At 40.4% G+C, this 18,525-nt stretch overlaps 1 protein-coding gene across 1 annotated transcript in view; it reads right to left on the reverse strand.

Moving 5' to 3' along the window:
* The window catches only part of LOC122936375 (sulfotransferase 6B1-like), a 122,917-nt gene that overhangs the window by 67,856 nt on the left and 36,536 nt on the right, over positions 1-18,525 (reverse strand). Inside the window, exon 2 of the mRNA XM_044292555.1 lies at positions 5,477-5,586. Within this exon, the coding sequence (XP_044148490.1) occupies positions 5,477-5,586 (110 nt within the window). The remainder of the gene's footprint in view (positions 1-5,476; positions 5,587-18,525) is intronic.

An 18,525-nucleotide genomic window follows, 5' to 3' on the forward strand; every position in this document is an offset into this window, starting at 1 on the left:
ACCTCAGATAACAATTTATTACCTCTGCATACAAGAGAGACTGTGTTATCTGTGAATGTCATTGCTACTGATAACCAGCAAAACAGTAAAAGTTGTGAGTTGGATTCAACTGCTGTCTTACTCTTTAATTCAACTACTGCTCTCACCATTGTTGTACCACAATGGTACTGGCGTCACGACTAAAGGGACCTAGCCATAAGCACATAAAGCCAAGTTACCACCAACGGCACCTCAGGCACCATCTGGCCTGTGTCCCTCATATCAGAGTGTGCCACGGAGAATTATTGTGCTGTTCTCCCCTTCACTGCACTGCTGGCCCAGGGAGGCATCTGCAAACCGTGAGTACCTGATGAACTGTTTCACCCTTTCGGCCCACCGTGAACCTCACGTGGTCTCTCCTGCGGATCGGCACACTGCAGATGGAAGGCCACAGAGGAAGTTACAATAGGCTTGGCGGGAGATGATGAGAATGTCATGCCCTGCTCAGGTTATGTGCGGAGGTTGCCAGGTTAGCAGCACGTGTGTAGCCTTTTGTTTTGGAGTTGAGCTGTATCCGCCTCCCTTCAGGTGCACTGGGTGGGGTCGTTGGTATGAGTTTAAATTACACCCACTCCCAGTGTCCTGTGCAGGATATAACTTCTGTCTTGCTCAGAGGAAGGAAGGAAGGATTTGCTGTTCCTGCTCAGTAACTAGATAAGTTGGTTTTGTTTTTCTTGTGGTTTTCTGTCTAGGCTGTTAGAGAGACGCCTGCCCCCTCCAGGTCCTGAGGGAGCAGGTTGCCTCTTTCCCCCTTTCACCATCTTAGGGATTTTAGGGAATGTTCAGCCTAGGCACGGGGACACGTTTATTCCCACCTTTAGGGTCTGAACGTGGGAATAGAAGTCTAGGGAGAGTTGGTAGGGATTTGTCAGGAGGTGACCTTTATCCCCAGCTTCTTGCCTAGACACTTGTTTGGTGGTCTTCTGTGTATCTTGTATCCTGTCCAGCGTGACAGAGTACATGTACAGTGCAAGTATTTTAGAAGACTCCTGGTTGAGGAATGTGCAGATCCAAGAGATATTTTGAGTTTGAGGCGGCAGGTGATGAAAAGAGCTTGGATGTGTGGTTTGAAGGACAGGGCATAATCCAAGGTTATTTTCTACAGTTTTTTGCAGTTCTGAGAGAGAGAGAGAGCAGTGACATTGCTGTGCTCTGTGCTTTCATCTGGATCCTATTCCTTATCCAATTACATTAGATAGTTAGTTAGCTCATATATATAATAAAGATAGTTAGTGGGAGATAGTCAATTAAGGTTAGCTAGTGATATAGTGTAGCTGATGTAGTGATATGTGTTAGGTATTGTGATAGGAATTACTGTTTCTCTGCTGTCCATACATACATGCTACAGACATAGTGCTGTGATGTCACAACAATACTTAGTGCACCAATCAGTAATATCTACTCAGTCCTGATAAAATGTGAAGTTGCATGTATTGCGCAAAAAATATGCGCATCATTAGTGCAGATTTAAGCAATCGTGAAAATAATGACTGGAGATCACAAATTCTAGTAGTTGCGAATTTATTGTGAATATCATGTGAAACATTTGTGAAATATCGCGAAAACTAATATTGTCTATGCCGCTCATCACTAATGATAGATAGGTTTGTTGAGGGAGTTGAGGGAGATGAGGGAAAGATACTAAATTCTGTTTTATCCATGTTAAGTTTTAGAAAGTGAGAGAGAAGAAGGAGGATATAGTAAATAGACATTGCGGAATTCTGTATAGTAACAAGGTGATATATGGACCAGAGAGGTAAATTTGTGTGTCATCAGCATAGAAGTGATATTGAAATCCATGGGACTATATGAGCTGTCCCAGGCCGAAGGTGTATGGTAATGATGTGATCCAAGAGAGGGCAAAGTCAGTGATGCCAAGAGATGAGAGATTTTGTAACAGAAGGGAGTGGTTGATGGGGTCAAAGACAGAGGAAAGGTTGAGGAGGAAGAGGACAAAGTAATCGTTTCAGTCGAGTGGTGGTGTTGGAAGCTGGATTGTAGGCGATCAAATAGGGAGCAGAAAGAGAGATAGGAGGACAGTTCAAAGTGGACATGTTGTTCAAGTAGCTCTGAGGAATATGGAAGAAGTGATACGGGGGCTATAGCCAGACAAAGAAGATGGTTCATGGGATATTTTGGATGGGTGTGATGGTAGCATGTTTAAAACAGGAGGGGAAGTGGTGATTGATAGGTTAAAGAGATGAGTTAGGTCAAGGGTATACACTGTGCTGAGGTTGGGGATAAGGTAGGATGTGATTGGGTCAAGTGCAGAGGTGGTGAGATGTGATCTGGAGAGTAGGGTGGAAAGGTTTTCCTCTGTAATGGTGGAGAAGCGGTTTTGGGGGAAGAATGAAACATTGTGTAGAAGGGCTGCGAGGACTGTTGGCTGAAGCTTTCTCTGATGTTGCATTTTAGCCTTGTGGCACACTGTTGTAGTGCTGGGAGTAGGGTTTCCACCCCATAGTTAAATGATTAAATTACTCCAGCACATGAAATTAGATAGTGATTATTTTTATTCAAGTCAGTTGCGGCTGAGTACATTAAAGTGACTAATGCCGCTGGTGGTCAGGATCCAAGAAAGATATAGGTAAGAGACCTTGTGGATCTGTGTGTTCCACTGCAGGTATTTGCACTTTCTCTGATGTTGTCAATCTTTTGTTTGAAGTATGTATCAAAGTCCTCAGCTGAGATGAGGGGTGAGGGAGGGCGCACAGGGGGACAGAGCAGAGAGTTAAAAGTCCTAAAAAGTTGTTTAAGGTTGTGAGACAGGGAATATATGAGAAATGTGAAACTGAGAAGGAATTGATAAAGTGCACTTAGAATAGGATATCTTCTATCTGCTCTGCAACCCTGGAAGCTTGTCCTAGTTCTTTGGTCAGACTGGAGTGACAGGGTTGCCTGTTGATTTTTTCGGGTTGTATTGTATATGAGGAGGGGGGACCTGTAGTTATTGTGGTGTTATACAAAGTGACTGCAGCATCTGTATCATAGAGAGAACAAATGAGAGAGTGCCAGAAGGGAGTCAGAAAGCAAGCAAAAGTAAATATGTTTAAGGTTCCTGCGAGGGTGTGCTAGTGTGTGGACTAACGGGCGCAACTGAAGATAGCAATGAAGAGATTGTAAGTAGATTGTGGTCGGACAGGGGAAGAGGTGAGTTAAGGTGCCTTTGCACAGGACACTTCAGCAGGTGATTGTGGGGAAGCAAGTGTTCCTTCCCCGCAAGCGCCTGCTGTATTTACATGTGCAGTGTCCGACTCAGTGACTTTAAACTTTTCATACGTGTAGTTAATGTTTTGTGGTATAAAGCTGTAATTCCTATCACCAGGCTGTTATTGTGTCATTACATTTATTCTCCCCTAGGTAGTGCTGGCCGCACTTACATATATATATAGTCAGGGGTATGCTAATGGGAGGAAATTAAATTCAGTTGGTTTTTGAGAGGAAAATAGAGGAGAAGGTAGGAAGTGAATGGAGGAGCAGAACAGGCCTAGTCCACAATGTAGCTGCTATTTTAGCCCCTTGGCTCTGGCCAGGCTAAGGCAGTATAGAGAACAGTATTACAGCAGCACAGCAAAGACCAGTGAGTCTACGTCTGGATTTAGAGAAAGTCTAATCGAGGTTAGAGTTGCATTAGCCAATGGACTTCACAAGCACCAGTGACCAGGAGGAACCTAAAAGTACCTGGACACAGCCGGATGATTAATGCGCAAAATTATCCTTTACCACATGCCTCTACGGACATAGTGGACCGTAATTCTTCAGTGGAGCAGAAGACTGATGCCTGCCATTATGGAGCCACCCTGTGGATTGCTACTGACCAGTGAGAGTTATTATATTCAGTATCTGAGTGCTAGAGAATGGACTTAGTGCAGACTTATATAAGAAAGAGCCTTTTTCTTGCCTGTTAAAATAAAAGTCCTAGGAAAACTCCTTAACTGACAACTGTCCAGCCTGTTACAAGGATTACAGATAAAACCAATATCTAAATCATATCTTTATGCCATATAGATGAACTGTACTGACTACCAGGAGACAAGTGATTTCAGTAAAAGTTCAACTGTTTTACTAAAACTGACTCCTCATCCTTTCCACCACTAACCTTTGCACCTAATGGTGCTGGCATCATGAACAACTGGGGTCCCAGCCTCAAAAGCACCCTAAACACCTATACCATCAAGGGCATCTCAAGTACCATCTGGCTGGTGATCCCTGTACTAGAGAGTGCCCAGGAGGATTTAGTGCTGTCTTCCCCATCAATGCACTCTGGCCCAGAGAGCTACAAAAATCGTGAGTACGACTACTACCCCCATCCACCCACCATGCCCTCACAGATTGCCCCTGCGATCCGGTTCGCTGCACATGTACTAGACACCCCAAACATGCAGACGATTGTCAGGAGAGAAGCGTTCCCTCCCAGCAATTGCCTGCTCGCTTGCTGAGGAGACCACTGCTAATACATGCAGTGATCACCTCAGCAACATGGGGAGAGCATGCTGAAAGATCTGGATGCCCAAAAAACGTGCGTTTGCTTCTTTATCGTGCAACCGGTGAGAGTATTGCACTACAAGATGATGTTGGATCCAGAATACCTGAGTTCATGTTAACTTTCCTCATGCTACATACTTTATTTGCCTGGTGATTCCAGCATGACAGTATATGGAAGTGGTCCACTAAGATAAAATTTCAACTAGAGGAAAAATTTGATTCGTCAAGAAATTTGATTAGTTACGATTGACTTTGTCACTAATTGCTTTTCCTCATATCGAGCGGGTGCAATGATGGGGAATGGCGATCGCGCCACCATCACCTTCATCGTTTAACCCCTCAGATGTCGTGTTCAACACTGACCATGGCATCTGGGACTCACTTTTATCTCTTTCGGGGTTAATATGGTGTTAAAAAAATAAATAAAAATTATACTCATCTCATCTACTTGATCACAGAGACGCCATCTGCTCCTGTCTTGATTAAAGAAAACCTGCGAAAGGACCTGCAGCCAGCTTGATCACATGGTGATGTCTTCACTCTCGCCACAGCTCCTTTGGCGGGTTTTCTTCAATCAAGATGGAAGCAGACGGCCTCTCTGTGATCAAGTGGATGAGGTGAGCATCATTTTTATTTTTTCAACCACCATTTTAGGAAAAATTGATTCATTACCACAAATCATGAGGAAATTTAGCTTTGTGGCGAATCAAATTTTTCCTGAAATTCGGATCAAAGTCCACTTTGGATACTTCCATTCACTCAAGAATAATTGAAACAGATGTTACCATAAGGCCTATTGCACATGACCATATGGCTTTTTCAGTGTTTTGCGGTCCGCCTGGTGGTGATTCATTGCCATTACATTATATATTAATCTTTCTGTGCTGACATTATATCAAACTAATATCGGCATTGCAAAACCTAGCATCAACATGACTGACGTTTCACTCACCGCAAGCATTTCTGGATTTCCAAATTCAATACACGTTGTATCTAGCAATGGTTCTCTATTGTGAACTATGGACACCATTTCATACAGTATCTGGATTATCCAATTTGTTCCTGAAACAAATAACAATTAATGTAACAATGTAGTTTATAGATTTTGTCCTTCAAGTAAGTTTATATAGAACTGATATATCATACAGTATATATTGCTGTTTACCCAAGGGGCTGTGGATGCAGCCATCTGGTGCCTCTAGACCAAGAAGACCAAAAGACATATGGGGTTATTTATCAAACTGGTGTAAAGTAGAACTGGCTTAGTTGCCCATATTAACTAATCAGATTCCACCTTTCATTTTCCAAAGGAGCTGTCAAAAATGAAAGGAGGAATCTGATTGGTTGCTATAGGCAACTAAGCCAGTTCTACTTTATACCAGTTTGATAAATGACCCCAATAATTTATGGCATATCCAATGCATTTAAAGCACTGTTCACATCTACGTTGCTGTTTACATCTGCATTGCAGTTTTATTTATAATGGAAGCCATGAAGCTTGATCCACTGTACAATGTGTACCAACAGAGCCTGATGGACCAGATTGACTTACAGTGATGTTCATCTGGGATCTGTCATTTTGAGAGTGAGAATGGCATGGTATGCTGCTGTATGCTTGCTGTCGAATCTAGCGGAATTGCCGATGGAATCTCTAATGAAAATGTAAACAGAACCTGTTTTAGGGTACGCCTACACAGTGACACTGGTCATGCGAAAGCTTTCACTGGCAGGATCACAGGGGCATCGCAGTGTAGTGGTGATCCCATAGAAATGAATGGGGTCACAATGCAAATCGCATGGGTGCTATGACTGTGAATGCTGAATCTCACAAAGTCCAGTAGTGTTAAATTCTTTGTGATTCATGGGTCGCAGTCACAGCTCACATGCGACCCCAATCATTTCCTCGGCTGTAGTGCGATTCTTCTGCGATCCTGGCCACAACAGCTTAACCCTACACTAAAAGGGGAAATGGAACTGAGAATCTCATTTAAATATAATATTAAATTATTATAATCATAAATCTTATAATTTAAAATTAGAAACCTAAAACCTGAGATTATTGCCAGTGCCATGACTGAAGCTTGGATTCAGATTACCCTCCATATCAATATCCAGACTTTTATACACATATCCAGGGATGGATTTAGGCAAACCAGGTCCATACCACATCCATCATGACTTCCAGTACCCTATAGTTTATAATCAAAAGAACAAAATACTGGGCACTCTCACTATATGTGAAACCATATACTTTATTGGCATAAAATCAATGACATATGATGATAAAATTTATAATAGACCTAAAATCAATAACATATGATAATGATAGATGTACTATAGTCTAAAATTGGAGATATTAAAAATACTTATAAATACTTAATACATACTAAATACCCAATACCACATATGACTACCTATATATTCTGAGGTATAAAAAATAAGGCTCTGTAGCCTAATGCACCATCCGTCCAAGTGTCCCTTGGTAACTTGTAAATGTCCTTTGTGGATCCTATAAATCTCAGATTTCTCTGAAATGCAGGGGTAATAAATCTTGTACAGCGAGTTCTAGTGAATGTTTAAGCGGCGTCCCGCTATACTCACTATTCAGCAGCGTCCCACTGAATTCTTTACTGCTGATGACTTTCCGGTTCAATATACTGCTGTAGAAAACTGTAGTTGATGTCTCTGCCGTCACCCTAGGTCGCTCTAGATGCCGCTCTGTTAACAATAAGAGACGGTGTCTTGCGAGCCTTTATTCACCTTCTCCCACGCCAGTATAACTTTGCACGTGTGCGATCTTTTGTATACTCGTGCTATGCTTGTAATAATCAGCGTGTCAGGTCTCCAATTATCAGGGTTAAACCGGCGTCAGATACTTCCAGCAGATATGCTTACAGTCCATTCAGGGGGTCTTGAGCCAAACGCGTTTCGGGGCTTACTATCGCCCCTTCCTCAGTGGTAATAAATCCCCCATAAGTTCTCCCCTTATCTAGCAGTTACAAATTCGAATCCTTGGATCCGGTGTGGGTTCTCATCCTTTCCCACAAAACCTGGTGCAGATTTCCTAAGTGTCTAGTATGGATTCTCAAACAATGTAATCTCTTTAAAACTAGCTATAAGTATCACATATTTATTAAAACTTACATACATCTATATAGCCATACGATACTTGATTCTCAGATTGCATATTCTTAGTGAGAGGTCAAAATATTGCATAAGCTTCTATTTATATGTTCCCTCCTCCAGATGGCAGCAAAAGACGCAACAATCACACTGCGGTAACACTGCGATTTTAGCGTGATCCCTGCCATCCAGAGTGGGTCCCAAATTTATATCATTTGACCTTTCCCCATACATTAAGTGTGTTGTAGACCCTTCTATACTAAAGAAGAGCAAGTGAATCCCAATTAACCCTCTCGCTCCCATTATAAATACAATTAGACATGAAAATCACTTTAAAGGGAACCTGTCACCTGGAAAATACAATTTACACTAATCACAGTACCTTAAAGTATCTCTCATAGTGTGCCCAAAGATGTATTCATATCTTCTTTCTGCGTTGTGCTGTCTCATAAAATCGACTTATAAAACTGTGTTTGGCACCTTTTTGAAGTCGTGCTGAAGTCACGGGGGCAGCGACCTCCTTGACTCAACCGTCGGATAAGCCCGCCCCTATGCCGCTCCTCCGCATATTAATGGACATTTTTCCCTGTAGCCGTGACCGCGTTTTACTCGCGCATGGGCGGTGCGTGTCCTGCCGCAGCGCGATCCCGGCTATGGCTCCCTCCCTCTCTGGCATCTGCATGTTCACTGCGCCTGCGCTGCAGTGCAAGCAGACAGTGATCGCGCTCACGCCGCAGGGGAGAAGCGATGGGCACGAGCGCGCTGTATAGGAACGGCGCAGACGCAGTGAACAAGAAGATGCCAGGGAGGGAGCCGTAGCCGGGATCATGCTGTGGCAGGACACGCACGATGCATGCGCGAGAAGAGCGCGGTCCCGGCTACAGGGAAAAATGTCCATCAATATGCGGAGGAGCGGCATAGGGGCGGGCTTATCCGACGGTTGAGTCAAGGAGGCCGCTGCCCCCGTGACTTCAGCACGACTTCAAAAAGGTGCCAAACACAGTTTTATAAGTCGATTTTATGAGACAGCACAACGCAGAAAGAATATATGAATACATCTTTGGAAACACTATGAGAGATACTTTAAGGTACTGTGATTAGTGTAAATTGTCTTTTCCAGGTGACAGGTTCCCTTTAATACATCTCCAATAATATATAAAACACTAGGCGCAACTTAATGGCAATACATTTATGCATTACAGTATACTTCTTCCCTCTTTGTTTTTGTATATCTCTTTTATCTTGTTTTTGAATAAGTTTTTCAACTTAATATTCTTTTATTTTTTTAGAATTTTATTTTTTTACTTGTATTTTTTAATAAATAATCCTATATGGTTGGGGGGGTTGGTTAAAGATACACGGACCGGGGGTAAGATTGTCAGATGGGGGATAAAATACTAAAAAGCTGTACCTATATTAAACCCACTACAAGAAACAGCTATATTCTGTATAACAGCTGCCATCTACCAAGCTGGTTGATAAATATACCACAAGGCCAGTTTCAAAGAATAAAGCGCAACTGTACAGTAGAAGATCAATTTGAAAAAGAAGCAAGTAGGATGAAGGAGGCTTTTTTAGAAAAAGACTACCCCAAAGAATTAATAAACGGATCCTTAGATAAAGTGAGAGGTATGAAAAGAGAGGAATTCTTTTTGGACAGAGTGAAAGATAAGGAAGGTGATAATGAGGAAATAAGAATCATATTGCCTTTTAATAATGAATACAGGAAGATCCAAAAAATAATACGTAACCACTGGCACTTACTAAAAAAAGACAAGATAATAGGACCTTTATTTCCCATTACGCCCCGTATCACCTTCACTAAAGCCCCAAATTTGGGAAACATGGTGGCCCCAACAATAAAAAGAAAGAAAAAAGAGACAAACTCTATACAGAATTGGATGAATATGGAGGGATTCTACAGATGTGGTCAATGTGGAAACTGTAGAGTTACTACATTTCCACGTAAGACAGGAGAAATTATATCGACAGTAAATAAACACAAACATATAATTAAAGATTTTCTATCATGTAATTCTGAAAATGTCATATATGTTATAGAGTGTCCATGTAGGAGACAATACGCGGGGAGGACGAAGAGGACCTTAAAAAAGCGTATTTCCGAGCACGTAACCAATATTAAAAAGGGCCTGGACACACACGTACTGTCCAAACATTTTAAAGTAATACATGGTAAAAACCCATCAGGCATGAAGTTTTCAGCGATTGATAAAGTGAACAAAGAATGGAGGGGGGGGGGGGGGGGGGAACCATATAAGTAAAATGTCAAGGTTGGAAACCCAAAGAATATATGAGTTGAACACACTGGTACCAGGTGGATTGAATGCGGAATTCGAAATGTTCGGATTTTTGTGAGAGTGGTCTGGAGGAGGGAACATATAAATAGAAGCTTATGCAATATTTTGACCTCTCACTAAGAATATGCAATCTGAGAATCAAGTATCATATGGCTATATAGATGTATGTAAGTTTTAATAAATATGTGATACTTATAGCTAGTTTTAAAGAGATTACATTGTTTGAGAATCCATACTAGACACTTAGGAAATCTGCACCAGGTTTTGTGGGAAAGGATGAGAACCCACACCGGATCCAAGGATTCGAATTTGTAACTGCTATATAAGGGGAGAACTTATGGGGGATCGATTACCACTGAGGAAGGGGCGATAGTAAGCCCCGAAATGCGTTTGGCTCAAGACCCCCTGAATGGACTGTAAGCATATCTGCTGGAAGTATCTGACGCCGATTCAACCCTGATAATTGGAGACCTGACACGCTGATTATTACAAGCATAGCACGAGTATACAAAATATCGCACACGTGCAAAGTTATACTGGCGTGGGAGAAGGTGAATAAAGGCTCGCAAGACACCGTCTCTTATTGTTAACGGAGCGGCATCTAGAGCGACCTAGGATGACGGCAGAGACATCAACTACAGTTTGCTACAGCAGTATATTGAACCGGAAAGTCATCAGCAGTAAAGAATTCAGCGGGACACTGCTGAATAGTGAGTATAGCGGGACGCCGCTTAAACATTCACTAGAACTCGCTGTACAAGATTTATTACCCCTGCATTTCAGAGAAATCTGAGATTTATAGGATCCACAAAGGACATTTACAAGTTACCAAGGGACACTTGGACGGATGGTGCATTAGGCTACAGAGCCTTATTTATTTATTATACCTCAGAATATATAGGTAGTCATATGTGGTATTGGGTATTTAGTATGTATTATGCATTTATAAGTATTTTTAATATGTCCAATTTTAGAGTATAGTACATCTATCATTATCATATGTTATTGATTTTAGGTCTATTATAAATTTTATCATCATATGTCATTGATTTTATGCCAATAAAGTATATGGTTTCACATATAGTGAGAGTTCCCAGTATTTTGTTCTTTTGATTATTAACCTCTCAGAGGAAGGGCGAATCCTCTCTACTGTTAGCACCTCCACCTGATTTTAACACTCCTGTGCGTCATATACTATTTCTACCCTATAGTTTATATTTCTCATAGCAATATGTGGGATTTCTTGTCTGCTACTACTATGCAATGTTACTACACTTTATACATATTATAATCCATACATATATGTGCTAGTGTGTGCCGTTGCCCCTGTCCTTTTTATGAAGATGGATGTACGGTTCCCCTTCTATTAAGGCACAGTCCAGCTCATTTTTAATACATGGTTACCTATTCTCACCTTTTACTTGCAACCCTAGGTTATCTAGATATATGGCATTAAGACCACACATTCCCCCTCTTCTCAGTTCAGTGCATGCGCATCCATGTGACGCTCATGTCACAGGCTAGATTTACATTTGCATCCTGAGAGTGCTCTTACCTCACTCTGCGCATGCCCAGCTTGATCACAAGTGATAAATGCCGGTTATGTGTTCCACGCCTCACTCTCGGGCCCTCCCGCCCACAGGGGTGGACACATGACCCCTGGCCACCAATCAGGGACCCCTTGCTGGTATTTATCATGGCTCTCCGCACCACAGGTTAGCGCCAGCTGCGTTTGACATGTGGTCTTGTTATTGGTGAGTTTTGAGCTCAGGGCTCCACTATATCTAGCATTGTTTCAGTATGGGATATGGTTTTACATTGTCCGCTCCCTTCCAGGGCCTTATCTTTACACTCCCACTATCTTTACACTCCCACTATTGTCTTGTATTGTTGCCTGTTCAGGGTTTCATGATTTCAGCCTGCCTTTAGTCACCCAGTGCTTAGTATTGAACTCGGATCACATCCCTGATGATTGTTATGCCATCACGTATCTGATCTGACCTGGATACACCATCTACCTACCTTACTATTTGTATGGACTGTTTGTTGGATATTAACACTTACCTGCTATCAACTCCAGTCCCACGTCTAATGTATTGTCCAGATCTTATCAATCATGTCATCATGTTTTTTTTACAAAAAGATCATGTTTATTCAAACTAATCATGTATTGTTAATTTCTCATGTTTCTAAGAATCATGTCCATGCAGTATACTTATACACAAATCGTGTACATTTGCTGTTTTGTTGTGTATGTAATACTAGTGCACACCTTATAGATATGTCTTTGTCATTCTATTTTCTATCAGCCTGATGAAGGGCTAATGTTAGGCCGAAACATTGCGACTTGTGTACCATTGTGCCCGTCTGAAATGATATGAAATAAATATTCACTGATTATCATTATTAGCGTTGGAGTGCTGTCTAAATCTTTATGATACAGGTCCATGCCACAGCCAGGCTGAGAATAGCTATCCAGGTCAGGCTGACAAAAGACAGCCATCCACCAGAGCTGGACTGAGACTGAAATTCAGCCCTGGAATTTTAAAACAGAGAGGCCAACTTACTGTGTGGTGAGTGTGAAATATGTGTATGTGCCTCCCTCAATCCAACCACCTTCCCACCATAGTACTAATGGCATATTTAGATGGACATTATGTTCAGCACTACCAAGGGGAATAAAGCACTACATGCCTATTATATTAAGGGACATCTTCTGTAATGTAGATTTTCTCTTTATTCATCTTCTCCATTGGAAGCAAACCAAATTTGTAGTTAAGGTTTGGGAATGAAAGGAAGGAAGCTACTCTAAGCAGTACTTTCTCCATATGTGTGAAGAGTATTGTAGGCCAGGCTAAACCTATCTGATGCCAGCAGATTAAGTGTTATGGAACAGTGAATTTGGACCCACTGTGCCAACTAACTGGTTTTGGGCTAAACCCTAAGAGTATTATTTACTATTTAACCCATATACAGGGATCTGGACTTTGCTGCAGGGAAGCAACCAGATCAATACCTCTTGAGATAGTCCCAGTATAGTTGGCAGCTAACCCTCTGGGGTCATGGAAACTGGTGCAAGCACCATGAGCTCAGAGTAACAAAAATGCACCCAAAATACATCAAAAGCACAGGTACAGTTCCCTATCAGTATGTCTTTGGAGTTACAAGGCAACAATGCTAACCACTGTGCTTTGGTGTTCGAAGCAGGCAGCTCTGCCAGATGTCACATCAACTTACTACATATAAACACAATAGTAGAAAATAGACACCATAGTACGGCAATAATGCAACACAAACCTGCCAATCTACATAGGATATGAAAATGTTAAAGGAGGGGGCCCACTCACAACATTTTTGCATTGCTTACACCAATGTGTTAAAATGGCTTTGGTGACCACTGCAACCGACAGGAATCAGTTGAAATGTTGCCAGTAGAAACTGGCAGATAATGTAGCCTTAGATCATACAGTCATGAGACAGTAAAACATCAATCTCCACTCTTTCCCCTCTCTTTCATTACCTCTTCATTCATTTATACCTTCCCTGCATTCATTTGTAAAGGAATTGCCCCAGGAAAAATATTGGTTAAAATTCAATCCTGCCCAGTATTTACACCAGTCTAAATACCTCTGCACTGGTAGTGGATGCGCCTAAGTTATGTAGATTGTAGTAAAAAATGGTCGGAACTCAGCCTCTTTGGACGCCCGCATGGGAAAGAAGAAAATCCGAAACGCGTCCATTGTCATTGTTACGGATACATTGTTACAGATGAAATAAAGAATACAGGAACTAAAGACTGAGCACCCGCTGGAATTTCCTTATTAAGTTATGTAGAAGCATAAGCCTCTACACAACTTGGGTGCATGTTTTGGCGGTGTACAACAAGCTTAAACCTACACCAGCTCCCTTGCTAGCATAGATTTAAGCCATTTTGTAAGCTGAAAACTGGTGAAGAAAATGATAATCGAGACAGGGCTGCCAGCCCACCCATTTACATGCCCACACCACACCCCTTTTCTCGGCACTGGCTTGAGCGACGTAAAAGCAAATAAAGTCAAACATTTTGCCGCAAAACACCTTTGCGACAAAATCTGCTCCTAATATACGCCAAACAGTGTATCGAATATTCTTTTTTTTTTTTGTTTTTGTTTTTTTTTAATGCTCCAGTCAGTGCCCGTTGCCGCTTCTGCCGACTTCCGTGCTCATGGAGCGTCCCCATCACCATGGGAAAGTCTCCATATACTAGAATGTACTGTCGGATTTAAGAATTACGTTGAAATCGCAATTCGATTAATTCAAGTTATAATAATCGAATTGCGATTTCAACTTAAGCACTGCTATATTCCATATTCGTTAATTCTAGCCTAATATGGAATATAGCAGTGCTAAGTTGAAATCGCCATGCGATTATTTCGAGTTATATTAATCCCATTGCGATTTCAACTTGGACCTGGTTTACTATGGTTGGCTTCAATGGCTTGGTAGAATTTGCGAATATGACGAATGTATTCGTCATAGTTCACAAAACGAAGATAACGAATGTATTCGTCTATTCCACAAAACAAAGATATTCTCCATCTTCGTTTTAGCTACCTATTCATCAACTTCGCTAATTCTAGCAATCATATAGGAAAGTTTACTATAGAGGCAGCTAAGTTTAATTCGCTATGCGATTATATTACTTAGCTTTTTTTTATAAATAGAATAATTATAATAATTATCAGGTATTATAATTATTCTATTTATTTTTTAAAAAAAGCTAAGTAATATAATCGCATAGCGAATTAAACTTAGCTGCCTCTATAGTAAACTTTCCTATATGATTGCTAGAATTCGCGAAGTTGATGAATAGGTAGCTAAAACGAAGATGGAGAATATCTTTGTTTTGTGGAATAGACGACTACATTCGTTATCTTCGTTTTGTGAAATATGACGAATACATTCGTCATATTCGCAAATTCTACCAAGCCATTGAAGCCAACCATAGTAAACCAGGTCCAAGTTGAAATCGCAATGCGATTAATATAACTCGAAATAATCGCATGGCGATTTCAACTTAGCACTGCTATATTCCATATTAGGCTAGAATTAACGAATATGGAATATAGCAGTGCTTAAGTTGAAATCGCAATTCGATTATTATAACTTGAATTAATCGAATTGCGATTTCAACTTTTTACGTATATTCTTAATATTGCTCTAACTTCGTCTTTTAGAATATTCGTAATATTCTTTTTTATTTATTTTTTATTAATCTTTATTTCAAATTTCATAGAAAGGATACATCCGTAAAAGAACACATTACTCCAGCAATAATAAAAATCAGATATTAACAATTAATAATTACAATTCGTTTTTCTTTCGTTCTCCCCTTTCCCAACCACCCCCTTTCCCCCTCCCTCCCATTCCCCCCTCCCTCCTCAATACCCTCCCACCCCTAAAGGGGGGGGAGGGGGAGACGTGAAAAAAAAAAAAAACGCAACATTCTCCAACCCTAAAGTAACCAGTTTTTCCATACTTGGTCGAGATTTGGTGATTTTTTTTTGTGTGATTCTTCATCACACGTTCTTCTTTAATTAGATTATCTATTGCTTTTCTCCACTGTCCCACCGTCGGTGAGTCTATCTTTATCCATTTCCTGAGTATAAGAAGTCTGGCCTGAAATAATACTTTATTCAAAACCAGTCGTATTTTTTTTATTTAACTTCAAATGTTCAGTTGCCCCTAGAATACAAATTACTGGATCATTGGGCAACCGAACCTTCAGGAGCAAAAACACGGTTTCCATTATTTCTGTCCAATATCTATGGAGCATGGGACATCGCCAGAAACAATGTATCAAATCAGCTCTCTCCTCCCAGCATTTTGGACACTTATCTGTTACTCTCACTCCCATTCTTTTCAACATCCATGGAGATCGATGTAATCTATGCACTATGAAGAATTGTGAGATCTTATGTGAGCCCCTATCCGAGATTGTCGCATAGTTTCTAAGGGCGTCTCTCCAGTTTTCTTCCGTAAGGGAATCTAGATCTTTCTCCCATTTTTTTTCACAGCAAGCATTGTAATCCTTTTTCTCTTTCCCTCCATCAAAAGCCTATATCTCCTTGCAGTTGTTCCTCCTCCTTCCCCTACTGCGGTAAACTTGTCCAACTTGTCGGATTTTTCCCTTCTGTACCTATCCTCCTGTACCACTGTCCGCAATGCATTCCTAAGCTGGAAGTATTTATACATATCACTATGGGGGATCCCAAATTCCAACACCATTATGTTAAAGTCCTTCAGCTTATCTTCCTCAAAGATCTGATCTAAATATTTCATTCCTTTTTTTGCCCAATCTATATAATCTCTTATTGTTTCCAATTCCTTTAAATTAAGATTTTTCCATATCGGTGTATAATTCAAAAACCCTTTCATCTCCAATGTCTTCTTAATTTCCCCCCATACATATTCTACTAAGTTTAATATCCTGTTACCAGTATTTTTTTTCCCCAAGAAACCTGACTCCAACACCTCTAAGTGATTACATTCCTCTTTCCATCCCCATCTATTTAATTCTTGCCTACCCACCTGACTATCTAAACTACCCTTTATATTCCCATATTGTGTTATTAAGTAATAAAAAAAAAAGATTGGGAAGCGCTAATCCTCCCTCCTGCACTGGAAGCTGAAGGACTTCCTTCTTTATCCGAGGGATCGCACCCTTCAAGATAAAGTCCCCCATTAGTCTATCAAATAATTTAAAAATGTTCTGCGGTATTCTCACTGGGGCATTTTGCAATATGTAAAGTATCTTTGGGAGAAAGACCATTTTTATTAGATTTACCCTACCTTGTATTGACATTGGTAGTCTTTTCCATATGTGTATTTTAGTTCTTAATTCTTTTATTAGGGGAAGGACATTTAATTTTTCATATTCTTCTATATTTCCGGAGATTTGTATGCCAAGATATTTAAAATTTTCGTGTTTTTTAAGAGCGTGCACCCGTGTATCTCCCTGTAATTGTCCATCTCCTAATAATAACATGTGTGATTTCCCCCAATTAATATTTAGACTGGAAAAAAAACCAAACTTATCTATTATCTCTATCACTTTATTAAACTGATCCCCAGTGTTTTGCAGAAAAAGTAAAATATCATCCGCATACATTAACAGTTTTTCTTCTCCACCCACATATTGAAAACTTTTAATCTCCCTATCATTTCTTATTATATTTGCCAAGGGTTCAATTGCAATAGCAAATAACAGTGGGGAGAGAGGGCATCCCTGCCTTGTGCCATGAGATAGGGCAAATGGCAGGGACAAGCTCCCGTCCACAACCACTCTAGCCCTAGGGTTAAGATATATTAACTGAATCCACCCTATAAATCCCTCCCCTATACCAAACCTCCTTAATACTGCCCATAGATACTCCCATTCAATACAATCAAATGCCTTTTGGACATCCAATGAGAGTATCGCTTTCTCCCCTGCATCTAATCTATTGGCTTCGATGTTAAGGAATAGCCTTCTTATATTGGAATATATTGTTCTACCCGGTATAAATCCTGTCTGGTCTTTATTTATTATTACTTTGATAACCCTTGAGAGCCTATCAGCTAGGACTTTTGGCAAAATTTTGACATCCGTATTCAACAGGGATATTGGCCTATATAAACCGGGATCTGTTTGTTCTTTTCCCTTTTTTGGAATTAATGTAATAATTGCTTCCTTCATAGAGTTCGGTAGATCGCCTAGTTTTCGAGCCTCGTCCAGTGTTATTTTTAATTCTGGGACTAAAACCTGGGAAAAGGTTTTATATATTTCAAAAGGAAGCCCATCTCCACCTGGTGTTTTCTCAAGTTTAACCTTCCCCAGAGCTAAATTTATTTCTGCCACCATTATTTCTTTTTCCAGATATTCTTTTTGGACCTTAGATATCCTACTAAAAGCAATCTTATCTAGGTATGAATCTAACTCTTGTTTTCAGTATTGTACCCTGGACTTATATAGCTCTAGGAAATACTCCCAGAACACTTTTTTAATATCTTCGGGTATGGTAAATAATTTGCCCGTTTTATCTTTAATTGCACCGATCCATGATTTCCCTTTTTGATTTCTCACTATATTTGCTAATATTTTACCAACCTTTTCACCCTCCGTGGCTGACCGAATCCCTTGAAAGAGCAATTCTTTCCTACTTTTTTCTAATTGATATATCTTCAACTTTTCCTGTTCTTCCTCCCAAACTCTCTTATTAAGTACAGTAGGGTATCTCATACATGCCATTCCTGCCTCTTGCAATTTTTTCTCCAATGCCTTCCCGTTCTCTCTAGTACTTTTTTTCCAGTAATTTACCTTTTTAAACAGTACTCCCCTCAAGAATGCCTTGAAAGTGTCCCAAACCACAAGTCTATTGGCAGAACCGTTATTTTCCATGAAAAAGAGTTTTAACTCCTCGATTATACTCTCTTTATCTGAGATCAATAATAGCCAATGGGAATTGAACTTGAACAACGGCAAAATATTATTTTTATTCAAGTCCAGCTCAATTACCATTGCATTATGGTCCGACAAAGC

The sequence above is a fragment of the Bufo gargarizans genome, chromosome 4, assembly GCF_014858855.1.
Source record: "Bufo gargarizans isolate SCDJY-AF-19 chromosome 4, ASM1485885v1, whole genome shotgun sequence".
In the NCBI taxonomy this organism is placed as follows: Eukaryota; Metazoa; Chordata; class Amphibia; order Anura; family Bufonidae; genus Bufo; species Bufo gargarizans.